Here is a 21,803-nt window from a genome sequence, read left to right as displayed (position 1 = left end):
TACACCATCATACTGCCATCATCATTCCAAATCAGGACTATCACAAAAAAAATACAGCCCATAACAAAAATACTGCAAGTACAGACATTTTTCTGAACCTCCTATACTAAGCCTCTAATTTCTGCAACATTTGAATCAGGTCCTGATCAATTTGACGAAATCTATTTGCTTTATTATTGCCTGCAATAAGCTTTGTCTCACAAGCAGAAGCTTGCAAACTTACATTTTGTCTCCTTAACCTTTGCACTTCATCATGTAATTCAAGGATCACCACCATCGATCGAGCACACATATGAGGATCTATGCAATCAAAATACCCACAATATTATTCCTCATCCTACACAATCAATCCATTCAATAATTGAATGAGGCTGATTATTTGACAAATAGATTCTTGAGGTCTACTAAATCATACTTACATGGTAGCCGGGGCAGCCTACAAACCTCCTATCAGGATTATCATGAGATCCCTTATCGAGCATAAATATCACATTAGCATTTTAGATGAGGAACTTTACTCATCTTGAATGGCGTATAGCACTGAAATGGAGATGGAATATAGCTTGTTGATGAAGAGCCCGAACTACAACTCGATAAACAAAATCATAATAAAGAATGAAATTTTCTTTTCATGCCTAGAATGATATGCTTCTCCTATGTCGTCCCCTCTCTATCTGTATTTCTCTTCCTTTCCTCTTAAATTCCTAGGCGAGAATTATAAAAGGAGCAAAGAAATTCCTGCATTCCAAATTAACATTAGTTATAGTCTATAAGATGCCATGTTAGCAATTTAATCTCAATGTTTTTACTCTTTAATTTGCTATATTAGCTTTTTTACAACTCACGTATAGTCATCCAATTTTCTGATTTTACATGATTTCTCCATATTATTGACCAAATTACAACTGTTCGAACTTCATTGACTCAGTTGCTAATACGTTAAAAGTTCATTAGTACAAAAATATAATTTTCCCTTCTATTTATATTAAATAAACTGCTTGGTCTTTTTCTATAAGTCGCAACTTTTAACTATGCACCAATTGTCACCTGCTCATAAGGTCTTTTATGCATATCCTTTCTGTAGCAAAAATAAATTCTATTTTTCATTAAAAAAATACCAAAATCAAGTATATTTCTTAAAACTTTGATGATTCGATGTCTCCGGCACTAGCCTTCAATTAAATTTTGTTGGCTCGTAGAATGAAACTATCCATCAAATTGCCCATCCTTCAACAACCAACCTGCAAAGCAGGTGCTAGGGTTTTAGACTATTAATGCAATCTTACTTCAAAGGTAGGCAGGTAGTTCTGCCCATAATCTCAACCACCACTATGATTTGCTTACCGAAAGCCACCACTATTATTGTCCTCCCCTTTTGGTTTAATTGTCGTCCCAATCACCATGCGGTGGCACAATCCGCACAGCCACCGTGCTTCGCGAGTCACTGTACCACAAGAACTCTTCCGGAAAAAGGCCCGCCTCCCTTTCCGTTGTCTCATAAATCTCCTGCCAACCTATTCGGGCGCCATAAATAGCATATTTTGGCTTGGGAGCGGCGACCGCGTTGCTAGCGGACGCAGGCCCTGAGAACCTCCCGAAATTCGATAAAAAGCCCTTCTCGAAATAGGGGGAAAAAGAAGCCAAATTTTTATCCGTTTTTGTCCATTTTCTGATTTTCTCCCAACAAATTCCCTCTTTCTCCTCCTTCTCCTCTCTCTCGGCCATGGCGATCGTGGCGGCGTTGGTGGTGGTTCCTATTGGCCTTCTCTTCCTCTTGTCGGGTTTGGTCGTAAACCTAATTCAGGTAGGATATGGAGCGAAAAGGAGGCCCATTCTGTATTAGATGTGGATTTGGTTGTTTGACCTCGTTTTGTTGGTTCTCATGCTACTTGAGGTTTTTGGGAACTTGGTGGTTTCTTGGATCGATGGATATTTCGAATTTGTAGTGATTTCTCGATATCAACTGTTTCTATTGTTAGGTTTTGATTGTCGGCACTGGGATGTCCAATTTTTGTGCTAAGATTTGCCATTTTCTGGTTATATTTTCCCTTTTTGTTTCTCATTTTTGATTCTTGAGTCAGTATTTTCCTGTGCTGTTATCTTGGTATCTTAGCGCTTGCTCAAGTTATGATTTTGATTTTGATTTTTTGGTTCATCGTCTAATATTGATCCACCCTTGTGTAATTTCTGGAAAGATCTGATTTTTGGCTGTTAGGCATTTTCCTGGCATAATAAATTTTTTATTTTTGTTTTGCTACAGGCTACTTGTTTTGTTATGATAAGGCCTTTGTCAAAGAATCTCTATAGGAAGATCAACAGAGTCGTGGCTGAATTGTTGTGGCTCCAGCTCGTTTGGCTTCTTGATTGGTGGGCAGGTGTTAAGGTAAATCTCTTAGTAAAGAAAAATTAATCATTGTACTAATTCCTGCTTTAGCTCTTGCGGAACTTGTTAATTTTATGTCCTTTCTGATCTCTATAGATTGTCAGTTTTTCTGTATGACCTAGTAACTATCACTGCAAACCACCAATTTAGAGCCACTTCTTGATTTGGTTGATATGCAGTGTCTAACACAAGCAGCACTATTATTAATATTCTGGTTCTCGTTTCCACCGCTAGAATTACATGCTCCAAATTGTGTATAGTGGATTTATCGACTTAGAAAATGTTTTAAAAGTTACTGGAACGTGACAAGATGTCTACTGATACTATATATTTCACCAAGAATTTGAAGATTAATATGCTGCTGCTCCTGGTTACAGGTACAGTTATATGCTGATTCTGAAACATATGCATCGCTGGGTAAGGACCAAAATTTTTAACTTTGATTGTGCGAACTAAATGTGATTTGATAGGGGTGATATTGTTAATCAAGCTGACCTTTGAACATATTCAGTTTGCAATTTGAGCTTATATGGAGACTTTTATAGGTAAAGAACATGCACTGGTCATTTGCAATCATAGAAGTGACATTGACTGGCTTGTTGGATGGATTTTAGCTCAGGTGTGTACTGGAAATGAGCATTAGCTTATGTTCTGAAATGTAGTTGACTCATGCATATTTTTCTTTACTTACCTGATTTTTCAACTTTCCTACCCCAGCGCTCTGGTTGCCTTGGTAGCGCGATAGCTGTCATGAAAAAGACATCAAAATTCCTGCCAGTAAGTCTTTTATGCGCCATACCATTATTATGTTTCTTCTGGTACATCCACCATTTTTTATTTTAAAATTACTGGGTTAAAGATTGGAAAAGATGAGTCATTTCAATAATCATATAATTTCTTTGTCATTTAGTATTCTAGTTTTTATGTTTTTCACATTAGATCAGCCTACAGAGTGGAGAGCTATTTTGCTATTTTTGCAGCTAAACATTTATGTATTTATAATGCATCAATATATTGTCTATAGTCTGTACTATATTATAAAAAGAAAATTTGAGTTTTAGAAATATTTTACGGATATTCAATTAGTGAATTCTTGTTTTAAAATAATTAGGCTCAATTTCATGGAGTTCTTTATGTGAAATAATGACAAGTCTTCTATTATATTATATATTTTTTTCTATGAATAATCTCTTTCTTATGCACTTGATTAACTGCCTACCTCATGTCTCTTGTGAATCTGATCAGACTAATTAAGGAATTTTGCTGATGAATATATCTCTTTCTTAAGAGAACTGGACTCTGAATGTTTCGGACTTACAATCCATCTCCCAAAGTGAAGCTCCTTCATACATATCCTAACCAACTAGGCATCTAATTAACTTCTTCCCTGAAAAGGGAGTTCCAATGGTTCCCGTTCAGAATCTCTCTCTCTCTCTCATACACACACAAACACGCACACACGTCTTCCTAATGTTTCGTAGCAAACCATGTCTTATTTATTAGCTTTCTTGTACATTTTTAATATTCCTAATATCCCATTTTGCTAATAAACATATGCTGTGAATTTCTGTTTTCATTTTGGTGCAACTCAACCCCACTCTTTTTCCTTGATCGTTATTTGGCCATCCTTAAATGTTTTATCCACTATCTTTTTTATGCATACATTACTACCTTTTGATATTTAGTATATCATTAGTCTACCAAACACAAGCTACCAAATGCATCCAACATTTGTTTTAAATTATTCATTTACCTTTCTCATGCCTTGATTCTCCCATTCCTTTTATGACAGTCTCATATGCATATACACAAACATAAACACAACTATGTATATATATCTATATATCTATATATGTATATATACATACATACATACATACATATATATACACACACACGCGTATATATAATATAATATAAACATATATATGGACATATAATTTGTATATATATACATACATATACATATATGTATAGATATACCAAAAAATTGGTCTAGTCACCTTCAGAACCAAGACAGGCCATCCAAAAATTTGAGATCCAAATTGTTGAATATGATTTATACTATAAAAGGCCTAAAACAAAAAAAAAATCATGTTCTTTGGTCATCTCTAAATAATTTCAAATTGTTGTCAAAATAAACATTTTTAATAGCATGATACTATGTTTTATTATGATCTAATCATCAAAATCTAGTGAATGTAAATCTGCCCATATTTCAAGATGTGTAGATCATGATCTATAAAGTGGATTTTCAATTTATATGTTTTATACTATTTATTTTAGTACCAACTTGATGAATATGATTTATACTATAAAAGGCCTAAAACAAAAAAAAAATTCATGTTCTTTGGTCGTCTCTAAATAATTTCAAATTGTTGTCAAAATAAACATTTTTAATGGCATGATACTATGTTTTATTATGATCTAATCATCAAAATCTAGTGAATGTAAATCTGCCCATATTTCAAGATGTGTAGATCATGATCTATAAAGTGGATTTTCAATTTATATGTTTTATACTATCTATTTTAGTACCAACTTGATGTGTAGGTTAGTGATGTATCAAAATGTGAATTTTGATTTCTAGGTCTCTTTTATAGTGTAGATTATGTTCAACAGCTTAGATTTTGAATCTGGATAGCCTATCACTGATTTTGAAGGTGGGTGGACTGATTTCTCAGTCCATTTGAGCATACAATAGCATATCTATATATATATATGTGTGTGTGTGTATGTGTATGCATGCACATAGATAGATGTACGTACATACATGGTTATATATGTTTATATTTATGTGTATGTGTGTATGTATACATATATGTGTATATGTATACATATCTGTGTATATGTACATACATATATAGATATCTGTACATATTTGTATATACACACACACACATACATATACATATACATACACATACATATATACATACGTATACATACACATACACACACATATACATACACATATGTATAGATATACATATACATATATATCATATATATATATATATGTATATATACATGTATATAGATATACATATACATATACATAGATATATACATATATATGTATATGTACATATTTACATATATACTTACATATTTAAGTGCTTACACTATATTTGGATGTGGTGGCCCAAGATTGCAACCTTCCAATCATTGAATGCCAAGTCATCATGTAGCAAGTAAAATTTATTGTTCATTGATCTCCACATCATTTTTTTAATCCCTTGTCCTCTTTCCCTTGTGAAAATGATTAACTTCCGGTCTCCTTACATGCTCAGAAGATTTGATAGGCTCATGATTACAACTCATTCTGATAATAGTGCCCCTATGGATCCTATTTTCATTCCATTTGAAAATCATGGCTAATTTAATGCCTTTGTCTGTCCTGTTCGCTGTATTGAAAGTCTTCCTGCAGCCTCTTTTCTCTCTTATTGGAGCTCTCCTTACACCTATTAACTATTAAAAATAACCTTAGTTGATCATGTGACATCTTAACTCTCTTTCTTGAACTCTCTAGTCTGTTCCAAGTCTCATGCCTCTCTATCTCTCTACAATGTACCTGCTTCCTGCATACTATCCTAGGTTGGTCTTTGCAATTGGCCCTTGCATAAATTTTATGGGCATCTTTAAATATCAGAATAAAGTCAAGATACGTGTGGGCTTTGCAAAATGTATCTAAGATGAACAAAACCTATTTTCCTTTGTTTTACGTTTGTAACTCTAATTTTCACTTTAGTTCAGTGCATTTTATATTTAAGTACATTCTTCAACATCTATTAATCTATACCATGTTAAAAGAGTGAGCAGAGATCTATGGATTTATCAAATTTTACAAATTGGAAAATACTCTTGCTTAAAAATTATATTATGTGGATTGTGTCCATATGTAAATTGGGGACAATACATGCATCTGTTATTAGATAAGAATCATATTGATTTCAAATTTGTGTTGGGACAGTTTAGCTTGTATGTCTCTTTTCCTCTCTAAGAACTTCTCTAAATGACCTTTTTCATGCTAGTCTGCCCCTCTCTTCCTACTTTATCTCAGTTCAAAATTTATCCCTCCAAACCTAGTCAAGTTTTTCATAAATCACTATTTTCCCCTAAACGTGCAACATGCTAAAGTACTAGTTTTATAAGATCATTGAATATCTTAAGATGTTTGTTGATATGATTTATATTGCTTCAGTTTGCTTGCAACAAATATGATAAACTTATGATTGCCTACTGAATATATTGCATTCACTTGCAAGGATGCTGTTGGAATGAACCCTCATGGAACCGAAGAAGTAGAAGATATTAAATTTCTTATTTTTTTTTTTATATTTCTTATAAACTTCAATAAAGTGGAATTTAAATATTGTAAAATATAAAATTTTAATGTACATATTTGTTACATAAAAATCAAATCATTAATTTTAGTTGTGTTAACTGTTAAGAAATACATGCAAGAGATTTTATGAAATTGCATGATGCAGGTACATTACTAGTCTATATATATGTGTACTATCTATTGCTGGTTTGTTTATAGGGTTGCAAATTGGCTGAGCCTGGGCCAAAATTTTGAAAATTTACAATGGGTCATCCCAAGTACCTGGCCTGATAAATATAAGAAAAAGGGCCCACAAGATGACCTATTTTCATCCTTATTTGCTTGTATAGATTACATTCGTTTTTGGCACTTGGAATGGGCCAATGATGCCTGCTTTGCTTTTTGAAATGTTGTGTTGCTATGTTGGTTTCCTAATCTTGATCCGATGTTCAAATGGAAATTTTAGGTTAGTTAAGGAAAGTTCAATATCATAAACTATGTTGATCCACAAGGTTTAGTTCATTGGGCTTCTCTTTTAATATGCCTAGTCTGGAGACAAAATCTTTACTCAGTCTAACAAAATAACTTTATCGTAATGGAAGGTGTTAGTCCATTGGTGGTTGATTCGGTTTCTATCACTCTTTTCTTTATATTAGAAATTTGTTCAACATGCTCACCAAGACAATAAACTTGAACCTGCATGCTATGAGATTCAACTGCAATGAAATAGGGGAGCTATGTCTCTTTACTAGTGGACAAAATTGTCAAGCACAAGCTGCCATCGTATTCTTCAATAAGATTTAGATTTTTACATTTACATGAGACGTTGGCCGAATTACGAGACCAATATGTTTTGGATGATTTTCGATTTTTGGGAGGGTTTCATTCAAACAAGCCAAATCACTGGGAAAAAAGTTCATTAAATAGAAGACGAGGAGTACAGTAAATGATATATAAAAAAGGAAAACGTAGGAATGTACAAGGCATTTTCTTGAGCACAATTTGTATAACTTTTAAAATTGACATACCATTGTGTTCTAGATTGGGAAATCAACATTTTCATGAAGTAATAAATGCTGAGATGCTAAAATAATTGCAATTAATTAAACATAGGTATATTAGTAAATATGTGTTACTAGATAGTATATGATAACGTGTCAAGGCTTAATCGATACCAGCCATAGGGTATGTCTGTATATTCGGGATGAAATCGTGTTGGTTTGACTAACATTCATGTATTTATAATGGAAATTGGTAGATATACATAGTGGACTTATGTTTGTTCATCAGATGTAAAAGATAAAAACTTAGGAACTGTTTGCTGAAATGTGTTCTTCTGACGAGATTCTAAACCGTGTTCTCTATGCACACTCCATATAAATATGACCAAAAATCAAAAATTTATTAAGCAGCATTTTTAAAATTTTCTCTTTTCTTTGTTCCTTAGCAATCAAATGAGTCCATAGGTCAATAAGAAATATGGGGATGCTATTCTTTCCACAAGCTTCCTTATTGAAGTCAGGTGCCATAGCAGTCAAAGAGAAGAAAGGAAGATGCTTGGAGAAAATTGACCTATTGAAGAATATTGCATGTAGATACTTGGTGCAAATTCTTGATACCTGTGTGGAGTACTCCAAAATAATCATGCATTTATGAGGAAAGCACAATAGTTGGATTGTACTGTTATAATGTCACATCTCAAGCTTATTTGTCCTCTGATTGCTATATATTCTAATAAAGTATACTAGAAGTAGAGTACAGCACATGCAATGCACGTGATGGAATGTCATGAAAATGTGGAGCTTCATTGATGCTCTTCCTGGAGTTTGGGTCATACAGTAGAATGGATATGATACTGTGATGCACGCATGAAAATGTGGAAGTTCGCTAACGGTTCATTCTCAATTTTGGGTTATATAGTAGAATAGATAAGATGAAACCTGAGCATATATCCACATTGAATATGTTTCTTATATCCATAATAAGGAATGATAATCTTAGTTTTCATGACAAGCATGGTGGCTGAGACTAGTTTGGGTTAGTCATCATTGCCTCTTTAATGAGATCTCTTGTTCAGTTGGCCTCGTTTTAGAATTGAAGGGCTTCCTAGGAGCATGAACATTATATTGACATGGTAGGGATTGCCCAATAATGCTGCTGCTTAATTGGTGCTCTAGAATATCCTTCCTGGAAATCTAAATGAACATATTATTGTGGTAGAGATAAATTTATTATCATGAACCCCTTACTGAGTTTAGGAAGAAGCAATGTACTTCAAGAGGAACTTATGTTATGATGATAAAAGAACAAAGGACAGATATGGGTTTGAAGTTGTTGGAAAAATTTCATTTTTGAAGCTATAGGACAAGATGCTTGCATCTGAACCAATGAAGAGGGTACCTCTTAAGATGGAGATGATGAATGAGGCATTTCTAGGAGAGGTAATTGAAGTTACTTAATAGGGTCTACAGTAGAACATTCATTGGCATTCTGGGATTTTTTTGCAATAATTCTCACTTGTTGGTTTCACAGAACTTTGTGTGGTTATTCATTCTGAAAGCATGGCCTCCTTCAAGTATAACAAAAGTTCAACTCTGTTATGAGGGTATATGGCACGTCAAAGGCTGGGTCTTCAGGTACAAGTTGTCATATGCGGACTCAACTGATAGCATGTTGGGATTGTTAAGCTGATTGGTAGCCTATATCTTGGTGCTAATGCTGCCAGTAATAACTTCTCAGAGGAGTCATTGGGGAAGTCTTACTGCTGTTCAACTCTTTGCTTGGTTTTTGATAATGAGAAACTGTCTAATGCAGATGAGGTGGAGCCGAGAGGAGTCCTTAAAGTGATTTTCTAATCAACTCTCTCTTCCTTTGAAGTGGTTCAGAAAGTTGACTCATTGTTTTTGGTGGTAATAAAGGCCTTCATGCATTACATTATATCTTTATGTAATTTACAACTTAACCTTCTCGTGACTTGAGAGGCTGTGGAAGTTGATAATACAAAAAATTGACTCTTTGTTCTGATCTTGATCATGCCTTACCATGGTTAGACCTTCGTTTCATGATCGAATCAGCAACATCACGAGTATCCTATATTCTTAAGTAACTTTGCTTTGTAGTGAGATTGGTATCCTGTTTGGTGGATGCTAATTAGTTGCGTCCATGGACTGAAGGGTCCAATGATTAAGCAAGGCTTGGATAGGATGTGCAAGGTCCAGGTTCTGCAAAGAACAGTGAAGTGTGATGGGTCTAGGGGATTTACCCCTTGACTATTAAAGAGAAAAACCTTGTCCCAGGTTCAGGAGCAAGTGACTGACCCAATGGTGTGGGTCTTTTGATAGCTGGATAATAAATTAAATTTAAATATGAAATATTTACCAATTAGAAATCTTGTATCAACAGTTTAAAATGGGCAATATTCACATACAAATGCTAATTAGTTATGTCATTTTCTTGGTAAGGGAGTTATGGTTTACCCTCCATCCCCTTTTGACTACTTGGATTGTTCATATTCTCTACATATAATCCAACCTAGGAAACCGAGGGAATTTAAGAATAAATATGGTTGCATCTAGGTATCCCGAATTATCCTAGTAGCATGTTTGATACTCTCAATGTATTTGTGCAAGAAATTGTGGCTTGCTTAATCAAGGGATGTAATAATATAGCCCTTCCATCCAGCCACCAGGTTCTCATTCTCTTCTTTTGACCGCAGTCTCTCTTCCCCTGGTCATGATACTGGTTTTGTAATTTTAATTGCATTCTGGTGAGTGAGTTGTACTGGATAGGCTTGGCATGGAATTTGTTTTTCTTTGCCGGGTAGGCTGCACTCTAGATGCTGTGAAGGTTTAGCAGAAGAATGTCCTAGAGGTGGCTGGGGAAGATTATGAGTTTTTTTTTGTAATTCGCATGGTAGGAAATACTCTTACTCTTCAGGTCTTTGATGCTGCAGTTTATAGATATGAAAAAAATTTGAAACGTATATTTTTGAGGTTTGTGTGGACATCTTCAACACCATCACCCCTCCTCTCTCAGTCAGTTAAGGTTTTTTCTTGTATTTACTTGAGATACAAAGGGCTTAGGTTATGCTAGAAAGAGGAATATGATTAATGGTTCAAAAACTTTTATGGTTTGTCTATAAGGGATTAAGCTTGTGAACTATGGTATAAGCGTGATTCAACACACTGGTGGCTGTAGAAATAGGAACATAATTAGGAAGTGAGCTGTTGGAGCAAGAGGTCCTGTGTGTTGGAATTAATTACCAACCACTGATGGCCAGTTTTGTGTACAACCTTTCAACTACAACCAATTCAGATTGATAGGAGCAAATGACAACTGATTATTCTGACAAGTTGATGACATCATTGGGATGATCATTAAAAAGTATTTCCTGAGTTCTAGCAGATTAAAAGAATTTGTCCTACCCCGTGATTTATTACATGAGGCATTCACTAGGTATGACAGAAGAACTGATGTGTTCAATGGCTAACTGGATGCAATTATATTTAATGGGCGAAAAAGGGCTCTAAGTTCGCATTATCAAATTTTCAGGAGTGGCAGACTGTTTTTAAGATCAACTTAATTTCTTGCCACTTCAGAATGCAGTCCAATTTATTCTTCTCTATTAATTGTCTTGTTTTGGTAAAACCATATAATTGAATAATTTTTGAGGATACAATCTAATTCTGCTTTGTCCGCCAAATTTGTAATCATCAGTTAATCTTCTTTTAAGACAACCTCCACCCCCCATCCCCCAATTTGTACTGGTCTTGTTCATTCTTCATTGTATCTGAAATTTAAACATGTTTACTTGCAAGCTGTTATCTTTACTGATTTGTTACATAGGGATGATGTTCTTTGTTCATGCTACCTTGCTTCTTTAGAAGCTGTTTGGCCATGGTTGCACGGCTTACTATTTTTATGATCTGACTCTTACTCAATTCATTCATATTTTAATATGAGACTGTATTTAGTGTATGAGATGTAAAGCTCTGTTTGCTGGTTTTCATAACTTGGATATGGGATCACTTGAGTGCAGGTTATTGGTTGGTCAATGTGGTTTGCTGAATATCTCTTCCTGGAAAGAAGCTGGGCCAAGGATGAGAACACGCTAAAGGTATTATTTACTTGCTGATGAGTCTAAGTCTGTGTCTGAGCCTCTGTGGTGATTTTTTTTTTCCACCTTTTTCCTCTTGATTTTGTGTACATGATTGTATCTTGCAGTTAGGTCTGCAACGGTTCAGGGACTTCCCCAGGCCATTTTGGCTGGCTCTTTTTGTTGAGGGTACTCGCTTTACTCCAGCAAAGCTTTTAGCAGCACAAGAATATGCAGCTTCACAGGGTTTGCCTACCCCGAGAAATGTTCTAATCCCTCGTACCAAGGTTTAAAAGTTCACAACTTTGCTCCTTTTTTAAAAAAAGTTTATTTAGTTAAGCATATTGTTTCTTGCTTCCTTTTTTCTTCTGCTAAGTTCATCTGCTTGTTTAAGAAACTTGAACTTGCTTGATGACTTTCCCAAGTTGTTTTGTATACCTTGCCGTAAATTAATTGTATGGCTTTCTCAAGAGGCTTATCTAATTATATCTGCTGAATGCTTTGGAACTCAATTATATGGTTGACTTGGATATGGGCGTTGCATGATGACAAATGTATAGGGGTGTCAAACATCACATTTAAAATGGTAAGGGGGTGTATATAAATATTGATGTATGGTCATTCATGTGTATGATAAGTAACGAAAATAAAACTAGTCCTTATGCCATGCTCAAGAAAAAAGGAGAAAAATAGAACTTATTTTTGTAATGAAGTGAACACATGATACAATGAGATGTCTTGAAATAGGAGCATGTTAAGATCAACATTTTCATGTAATGTCGTAGAGCATTATTAACATTAGTTCAGGCATTTGATTATTAAGCAGAATACTGCTGCATTCATAAAAAGAAAAGGGTTCTTTAACTAGTACTTGGCATCGTTGTCTGCTGAACCGGTCGGTTCAGTCCGTACCGTACCAATGCCTACATTGAAATTGGTTCCGACCCAATCTGGGTTGGAATCGATCGGTTCATGGCTTGTATCGGTGCGAACCGGCTTGGTTCGTACCGATACGGGGTGTTCTTCACGGGAGACAGCGTGTGTGGCATTTTCGGTATGGTACTGGTTCGGCTCGGTTCGGTATCGGTACCAGACCGCACCGATATGTCAGTATGGTGGGTACGACGAACCTTGCTTGGCATCTCGATGAAGTACCCCACTTGGTAGTTATTTCTCCTGAACAACAATTTTGGACTACATATTAATGTGCAAAATGACATGATATACATTCTACACGTTATCGGACCCAGTGGCGGGGCTAAACTTGTCTACCATTTGTAGATGCCCAGCTGTTTTACATGATTGCCCTATTGTGTAAATCTTAGATGTTTATGCAACCTCATCTATTTGGATAGAATGATACGATTATCATTGAGTTCATCATTGGCGAAGAATAAGAATTGGATGGTAGCTTTAGACATGATAAACTCTTCAGCATTTTGAGTTTTTTCTTTTAAATCTTCCATATATCTAACTTGCTTTTTACTGTCTGTCACAATTATTAGATAAAATAATTATGGTTATAAATTTGAATGACAAAATAATGCAGAACATTCCACAATAATCTCTTTCTAATTGTTTCTTTTGCACTTAATTTTTTTTTCTTATAATTTAAACTGAGTTCTTTAGTGTTATATTGACAATTTTATTCCTGATTTCAGGGTTTTGTTTCAGCTGTAAATGTCATGCGCTCTTTCGTCCCAGCTGTATATGATGTAACTGTAGCTATTCCTAAAGATCAACCTTCACCTACGATGCTTAGAATTTTGAAAGGGCAATCTTCAGTTGTAAGCCCTGCAGATACATTGTTGCTAAGTTTTTTCTCTCCCTCATCTATGTTTGGCATCCATAATTTATTGCCAAAGTATCCTTATATCATGGCATTTAGTTTACTAATCTTGAAGCGTATGTATGTAATTACCGTCCGCACTAATATGGTATCTCAGATTGTTATGATGGTTTCTCCAGAAGAATTGAATCTTGTTATGAATTTTATAAAACAATCAATCAGCTCAACTCTACCATGCCTGCAAGTGTATTACATTCACCTCATAACACAACAACAAGACTCTGCTAAACTTAACATCTCTCCTCTCTCTTTCTCTCTCCGCATGCATATCAATCAACTCAATGACCCTAGTGAGAGTCAAGAATGGTTGGAGGAAGGGCCACTGCATTGGAAATACAACACTTTGCAGCACTTGAAGCTGACCTTGACTTCCGCTTCTTCCAAAACCCTGTTCATTTCTTTCTCCCTCCTCTTTCTTTCTATTTGTCTCTTCTTCATCCTGCCACAATAAACTCAAAGAAAAACCCAAAGAATCTGTGTAAGTTTTAGTTAATCATGAAATTTCCAATAACCATCAGCTATGTATGGCCTCTCTCTCTCTGTGTGTGTGCATACACACACACACACACACGCATGTACATCCATATATATCCATTTGGACCCAAAGATAAGGTGATCTCCTAGCTATATTATTAACATCTGTTAATTATGTTTTTGGAAAACCTAGTTGGTGGAGATGAAAAAAGAAATTTGTTTACTTTTAGATTTTATTTTAGTTTTATTTTTCTTCTTTATATGGCGTTGATGTTCCCTATCTTGAGTAGGACCAGTGTACAATGGTCCAACTTTAGTATTAATTGGCTGGGAGCCGTAAGTCAATAGGAATTAGTTAATTGTTAGTTCCACTTTTGCTTCCTATCTCCAATCTCGTCCTCCCGTCTGTCTCTTAAAACTTATGCTATTATCTATCTATATATTTGAAGTTTTTTCTTATTTTTCACTTGCTGTTGTGTATTTATTATTTAGTAGAAATCTAATTATCTAAACATAGATCTGCCTCGGCTTAGTTAGAACCTTAATCATAAGCCTTCATCAGTGCCTATTGTCACTCTAGGAGACAATCCAACACCTATTACTTATAGCTCTTTAGATTTATCTGTACATCAGTTTAATGCCATTTATACTGAAATCAATCTCCTATGACCTGAGTTTTGATTAAAATTTTCACTATTGATGATCATTAATCTTCTAATCTACCCTAAATTCTTTTGCTTGGGACTCATACTTTCTGTACAAACCGAAAAGTAGGTTTGCCGTCTTGGTACCAGACCGTATACTTGTACTCATGGTCTGCTGAACCGGCCCCTACCGGCCGGTTCAGCATGTACCGTACGGTACCAGCACCAACCGGTACGGTTCAGCATGGAAAACGGTTTTGGCCTCTATGGAGCCGGAAGTGACCGGTCTCCGCTGCATATCGGTGCGAACTAGACCGGTTCATATCGGCCCGCATGCGGGGCAGGGCGCCCACGTGGTTTCCCGTGCTGGGAACTGTGCCCGCGCGTGGTTCCCCGTGCCTGTGCAGGAGGTTTAATGCCATAGAGTGGTATTCGCGGCTTTTTTCCGTGCACGCACTTAGCTCTGTCGGTATCGCTTCAAGCTGGTTCGAACCGAAACCGTATCGGTCCGGTACGACATACCTTGCTTGTACCATCCTATTACTGTGTCAAATTGTCCGGTACGGAAGCCGGTTTGGCGTTATCGACACTCGGTACGCCCACTGTACTGCATACTAGTTTGGTATAGGTACGGTATGGTTGATATGCATCGGTACCAACTAGTATGGCAGACCATGCCTAAAACAGGATTTTTTACCCTTTTAATTTACATAAGTGCCAAAAATGTGTTCTTTCCCTTTCCTACAATAGGACAGCAAGATGATGCTCTTGATCCTAATTCCTCCTTTAGGCGATCCTGCATTACTAATGAATTTAGTGGTGGCAAAAGAATATCAAAAGCTACCATATGTACTTTTATTTGGTCTATAGGATCCTGAGTTTCTTTCCTATCAGATTCTTTGTTTAGAAGAATTTGAAGTAGTTTATGTTTGTATCCATGACTCTTGATACTTGACCAACAGTAATACATCATTTAAGTAGAAAAGTCCAGATAATATCATTATTGTCAAGTTTTATCAGATCCTATGGTCGTTTTTTTGGCAGTCATGATGTACTTCATGAAGCTGATTCAAACTGATGGGATTAGGTTTATCATTTATGTTTTCTATGTTTTGAGTCATTTGGTTATATCAGCTGTAGTTTTCTAAAAACTATAAAGGTGGGATAGAGCTAGTTCTTTGTGTGGATTATCTTATGCTTTATGTTGTTATTTCTTGTTGTTAACCTCATATGTATAATGTCCACCTAATTTGGATGGAATTTTGAATTATTACTTTGTTATTGTAAACTTGCATCATACATTCTTGGTGTTGGTATGATATCAGTTGATCATACTGTTCTGTTTTGGTAGTTTTTGAATCAATGGTTCTATTCGAGGTTCACCATACCATACCAAACTAGAGGGTATGGGGCGTGTCGTACTGTATTGATTCGGTACCGGTATACAGTACGAAGAGCGTATTGACACTCGGTATGCTGAGCCGGCCCCATACCGTACCGACATAGTGATAATGTGGTACTGGTACAGAGTCTGGTACTGAGATGGTATACTTTGGTTCTGTCATTGTTCACATAAACCCAACTATTGGCGGGAACTAGAACCAAATTTAAGTTAGCTACTTATCGAAGTGGCAAACAACCATTTTTCCCCACGGGTTAAGTAACAACTATTTAAGTTGCCCGACAAAAGCCTCTCTCTTTTTCCCCCTTGTACTTTCTGCTCATTTGCCCTAGTATATTTTTTGTTGTCAAAGGCTTTCTTGGATGACAGTCCCTCTCTCATTCAAAAGGACTATGGTTGGTATTCCTATGATATCTTCCTATGGTACTTAACAGTTTGATTCTGGTCTTTGATTGATGATTCAAGGATTCTCCATTATCATCATGGCATCTTCCCATTGGTATTGGCACCTGGGGCTCCTAGCCAGGTGTTTGCTAGTTTTGATGTTTCCAAGTTGATTAAATTAATGGTTGATCGATGTTTTGCATCAAACATTTACTTTGTCATGCCTTTCTTCTTACATCGACATTAAAGGCACACAATCATCGTGAATGGAAGTCCTGGCCTCAGTACCTGAAATTTCCACCTAGGGTGTTATGCCTGCTTTGGTATCTAGCTCCCGCTGCTACTCTTGCTTCCTACTGATTTGCCTCAAATACTCCTAATTCTTCTTCCATACGAATAGGCTTTAAGATACATGCAAACAATCTTTTCTTTTGACAATAAAGTACCCTGCATTTTTTCCTCTCCCTTGGTCGGACTCTCCCTTTGCATTGCTCTTCCTTTCCCGAACCACTCTTACCTGTGCGATCTTGCTCAGTTGTCAGGTTCACCCCACCATTGGCAGCCCTGAATCCTCCCTGTGGGCTTCATTGTGATGCCTGGACCTCCAGCCATCTCTGATCAGCTAGCAGCATCTTCACCATTCTTCGCCAGCACCTCAATCGTCCTCCTTTGGACAATGGCAGCAGTCCCTCCCCTTTGCCTAAGATGTTATCAGCCTCCACAGGGTCTAAAATTGCAGTGTGTATAAGATATAATTTTCTGTATGTGAGACGTTGGGACAAGTTTGCTTGCATTTGGGAAGGATCATACAATTAACATTCTGGACGATTAAAATCTTATTGATGCTTATTTAGTCGGCTCACCAGGGTGAACATTTTAAGCCTTTGTGTTGGTTCACTTCATTTGTCTGGTGACGTTGCTTTTTGAGTCTGAACATTTAGAGACTAGCTACTATATTGTTATATGCATGGACTTTTTTTTCTTAAATTGCGTTCTTTTGTGCAAAGAATATGCACACTTTTGTTATTTCTGTCATTCATTATCACAGTTTATTATGAGATTATTTTTGAAGGCTAAGTTCTATTGAATTTGGGTTCTGCTTAATGTTTTTGCATATTTATTGATGTGATAATGAAGAAGTTTCATTGGACTTCACTAATTCCTTGGTGAATGTCTACCATAATATTCTCACATGACCCCCCACCCCCACTAAAAAAAAAGAAGCTAACTATTGTTCAATGTATTCATACAACAAATAAATAGAGTTATTGTATTTTACATTTTATATTGAATTTTTATTTTCTTCTAAGATTTCCTTTGTACACAGGTACATGTACACATGAAACGACATTCGATGAAGGATTTGCCTCAAACAGATGATGGAGTAGCGCAGTGGTGTAGAGACATATTTGTTGCAAAGGCATGCTACTGTACTGTTACAATGCCGAATTAGAGTTTATGAGGAGCTTCTGTTTCTGTTGTGCCTTATACTAAAATGTGCGATGTAATTGGGCAATCTTTTTCATTGCTATGCGTGTCACTGGTTTATCTGTAAAAGGTTGGCTTAGTGCATGAGGCTTCTGCCATTGCAGGGTCTGGGCAAGCCTAGTGCATGAGCCTTGCCTTCATATGCAGAAAGGTTGTTTCCATGTTTTAAACTTGTGACCTCCAAGTCACAATGGGCAACCTTACTGTTGTGCCAAGACTCATCCTCATGTCACTACTATATCTGTATTGTCTTACTTTCCAAATTTAGTCCATGAACTTATTTAATTTTGTGTGTCTGCTGGACAGGATGCTTTACTAGATAAACATATTGCTGAGGGCACTTTTGGTGATGAACTAAGACCAATTGGTCGGCCAATTAAGTCTTTGCTGGTAAGATTTTACTTACTGAAAAAACATGGAAAACAAATTTATGATAAAAAAACAATTTTTTGGATTGCAAGGAAGCTAACATGTGTAATTTGATGTTTCTAATATGTATAGTCATTGTTTTCTTCTTTTTTTTGACTGCCTATTTTTATATTGAAATTTGTTTCCAAAAGCTGCATTGGAAACCAACTTCACATGCAGCATTTTTAATAAAGGAAACCTAGAAGAAAATATTGGAAGCGAAAATGACTACTTACTGAAGTCTCAATTACAAATCATGACTTGCTATAATATGACTGCAGTAACATTTGTTAATCATTTCAAGGTAATCTAGGGTCCAGCAGGATTTTTCATGTAAAATCAATAATAAAAGGTCTAATTCCCATTCTTTTTCAGAGTAAGTGCACACTTGAAATGATATATTTGATTTTTCCAAGCATATGCTGGGTTTACCCTGATTTTCTATTCTGTGCTCTTTCATCCTTTTCTACATCTAATCAGTTTATCGGGACAGGTGGTTGCATTTTGGTCATCTCTGCTATCATATGTTGTATTCAGATTCTTCAAATGGTCTGCGCTCTTGTCAACATGGAAAGGAGTTGCATTCTCAACAGCGGGACTGTTACTGGTCACAATAGTCATGCACGTATTTATTCTATTTTCTCAGGCTGAACGTTCAAGCATGGCCAGAGCAGCACGCAGACAAACAAATAGAGATTAGAGGGTCAACAGATCTTACAGTGGATTTAGTCAGTCCCGTAGGGAATTGCAAATTGATGTACTGTGTGGTCATCAGCAAAACAAGAGCCATGTATCTGCTACCAATCAAGTGTGCATTCTTGGAAGTACACTATCATAGGAATGTAGGGAATTGCAAATTGGCAAGCTTCATTTATTTTCTATATTTTGTTATTGGGAGAAGCATTTGTAGCAGGATATGGTTCACATGTGTATCAATTCTTTACTTTCTTTGCCATGAATTGGGTCTTGATTACATTTTTATGGTGTAATTATCGAATAACACGGTCATCTATTACCCTTGAACTGCATGTGGATAACTTCAGCATGATGGTTGCCAGCTTTACTTGAGTTTTGCAAGAGGTAATTTTTGAATTATGGCCTGCTTACCTAGTGATTGCTCTAAATTGTACATTGCTATGATGCTGTCCTACCCACATTACTATGATGCAGTCCTACCCACAATACGCTTCCTGTAAATATCCTTTGTACTTTTTTCAGAAAACTCCCATCTGTCCGACCCTTTGAATTTTACCCTAGTGGGCTGAGTATTAACATGTAAATGTTTTATGACAAGCGCTGCCTACCTTACAATATCAGGATGCATGATTTTATATTTCTGCAGAAGACTTCTGTAATCGAACCCTTGGATTGTGCCTCTAGCTAGCCGAGTATCAACAGAAGCATTTCATTATATCATGATCTTGCTGGATGTGCCTATCGAAACTTGTTGAAGGGCATTTGTTCTGCAATCAATAAAAGACTCATTTGCTATTTAAGACTTGCAGGCAATGCCAAACTAAACCACTGTAGGCAAAGAACCTGAAGAATGAGGTTTATTACTTCAAAACTTGTATGGGGGATGTCATCCATGAATGCAGTCAAATAGGTGCTGACCTCGATTTTTTCAGGGCGGTTTTGTCTGCACTGATGTTGGTTTAAAATATTCTCTGTCATTGTATTTTCTGCAGAATCCTGCATATAAATTGTGAGACCCTGGAACTGGGCCCGGCCCATTTGACCGGCCCAGTCCCAGGTTTCGGCCTCACGTGCACTGGGATGGAAGGATCCATCCCGAAGAAGAAGGAAGCCCTGTTTTGGGGCTTCTTCTCCTTCTCGTTGAGGCTAGATGAAGGGTAGCCGCAAACCCCGAGTCTCCTCTTCTTCCTCGTGCAGCCGCCCAAGAGGGAGGGAGGGAGGGAGAGAGAGAGAGAGGGGGAGAGAACCGGGATAGCTTTGGCACGGCCGCACGGGTGGTCTTTTCCTCTTCCGTTTGCCGCCAGAAAGAAGCCATCGGACCATCGTCGGGGTCGAGGTAAGGACTCCTAGCTTTCCTCCCTTCCTTCCGTGATATTTAGCCATGATTTGTCATGGTTTTGAGCTAGCCATCGTTGGGATTTTTACCCAAAAATAGAAGAGCCCTGTTCGGGCATGTCCTCTTGCCGCCGGCCTTGTGCGCCGCCGCCAGCCGTTGGGGGTGGTCGCACTTTGCTTCGCCACCCCTTGCCGCCAACGGGGTTGGCCACCGCGGTCACCCTTGAATCTGACGGAGAAGGAAGGAAATGGGGGTATGGGTCCCCTGTTCTGCCAAAGAAAAGAGAGGAGAAGAGAAGAAGAAGAAAAAGAAAGAAAGGAGAGGAAGCTTCGGGAGAAGAAGAGAAGAGAAGAAAAGAATAGAAAAGAAAAAGAAAAAAAAAGAAAAGAGAAGGAAAGAAAAGAAAAGAAAAGAAAATAATAGTAATAATAATAATAAAATAAAGGGAAGAGGGTGGTCTACGGGTATGAACCCGAATCCGAATCCGAAACCGGGGTGCTAGACACCTTGGCAGGGTCAGCCCTAGGAGAATGTTAAAATTTAAGTTTTATATATATTGTGATTAATTTTAAAAGAAAAATATGATTTTTGGATATATAAGTGCGGTATTCTGGCCCACACCGCAGGGTATAAGTGCGGTTCTGTTTCTAGCCTAGCCACAGGGTATAAGTGTGGTCGTAGCTAAAGGCTGTTGAGATGAATGTGATTTGTTTCGAATCAGATTTACGATTATGTATATGGATATTTGAAAGATACAGATTTCAATGAATTTGTATTTGAAAATGAATTGATTATGTTATTATGCTGATCCATCCTAATTTGTATTCATATTTTATGTTATTATATGAATTGATTAGTTAAGGTGTTTATTATTTACTGGGCTGTCTAGCTTATTAGACGATTTCTTACTGTTTTTACAAATCCAAAGAATTAGCTCGATCCGGGGTTTTACAATATGGGAGAGCGAATAAAAGAATTATGACACAAGTTATCTTAGATTAGGTTTTATTTAAATCAATGTTCTATCTTTATTGTTCCGCTGCATATTGAGAATTGTGAGACTTTATAATTTGTGTCAGTCAATGGAATAAGATTGCATTTATTTCAGCTGAATTATTTTAGTTACATTTTTTTAGATTTGGTTAAGATGCCTTGCATGCTCGTGAGGAGAATTTTCTACGGATGTGCGGCGGTTGGCGCGGACCTAGGGGTGGCAATCAGGTCGGATCAGGCATAAACAGGTCGGGTCAGAAAACTATAGATCTGAACCCGACCTGTTTATTAAACGGGTCAGGAATTACAAACCTGAACCTGACC

The 21,803-nt window shown here is 36.7% G+C and overlaps 1 protein-coding gene across 1 annotated transcript; it reads left to right on the top strand.

The window, feature by feature from the left end:
- The first annotated feature begins 1,364 nt into the window (after positions 1–1,364).
- Positions 1,365–19,477, top strand: LOC103715914 (1-acyl-sn-glycerol-3-phosphate acyltransferase PLS1). Its single transcript, XM_008803708.6, has 11 exons — positions 1,365–1,804; positions 2,261–2,383; positions 2,761–2,800; positions 2,929–3,002; positions 3,101–3,160; positions 11,749–11,826; positions 11,934–12,092; positions 13,467–13,592; positions 17,886–17,978; positions 18,353–18,436; positions 18,948–19,477. Exons 1-11 carry the CDS (start codon positions 1,724–1,726, stop codon positions 19,152–19,154), a joined length of 1,125 nt encoding a protein of 374 aa, XP_008801930.3. The 5' UTR covers positions 1,365–1,723; the 3' UTR covers positions 19,155–19,477.
- Positions 19,478–21,803: the final 2,326 nt, after the last annotated feature.

The sequence above is a fragment of the Phoenix dactylifera genome, chromosome 7 (assembly GCF_051530095.1).
Source record: "Phoenix dactylifera cultivar Ajwa chromosome 7, Ajwa_hap1_PhDact_Kaust_v1.1, whole genome shotgun sequence".
Classification (NCBI taxonomy): Eukaryota; Viridiplantae; Streptophyta; class Magnoliopsida; order Arecales; family Arecaceae; genus Phoenix; species Phoenix dactylifera.
Note: the sequence above shows the minus strand (reverse complement) of the source record. Positions and strands in the feature narration are given on the sequence as shown.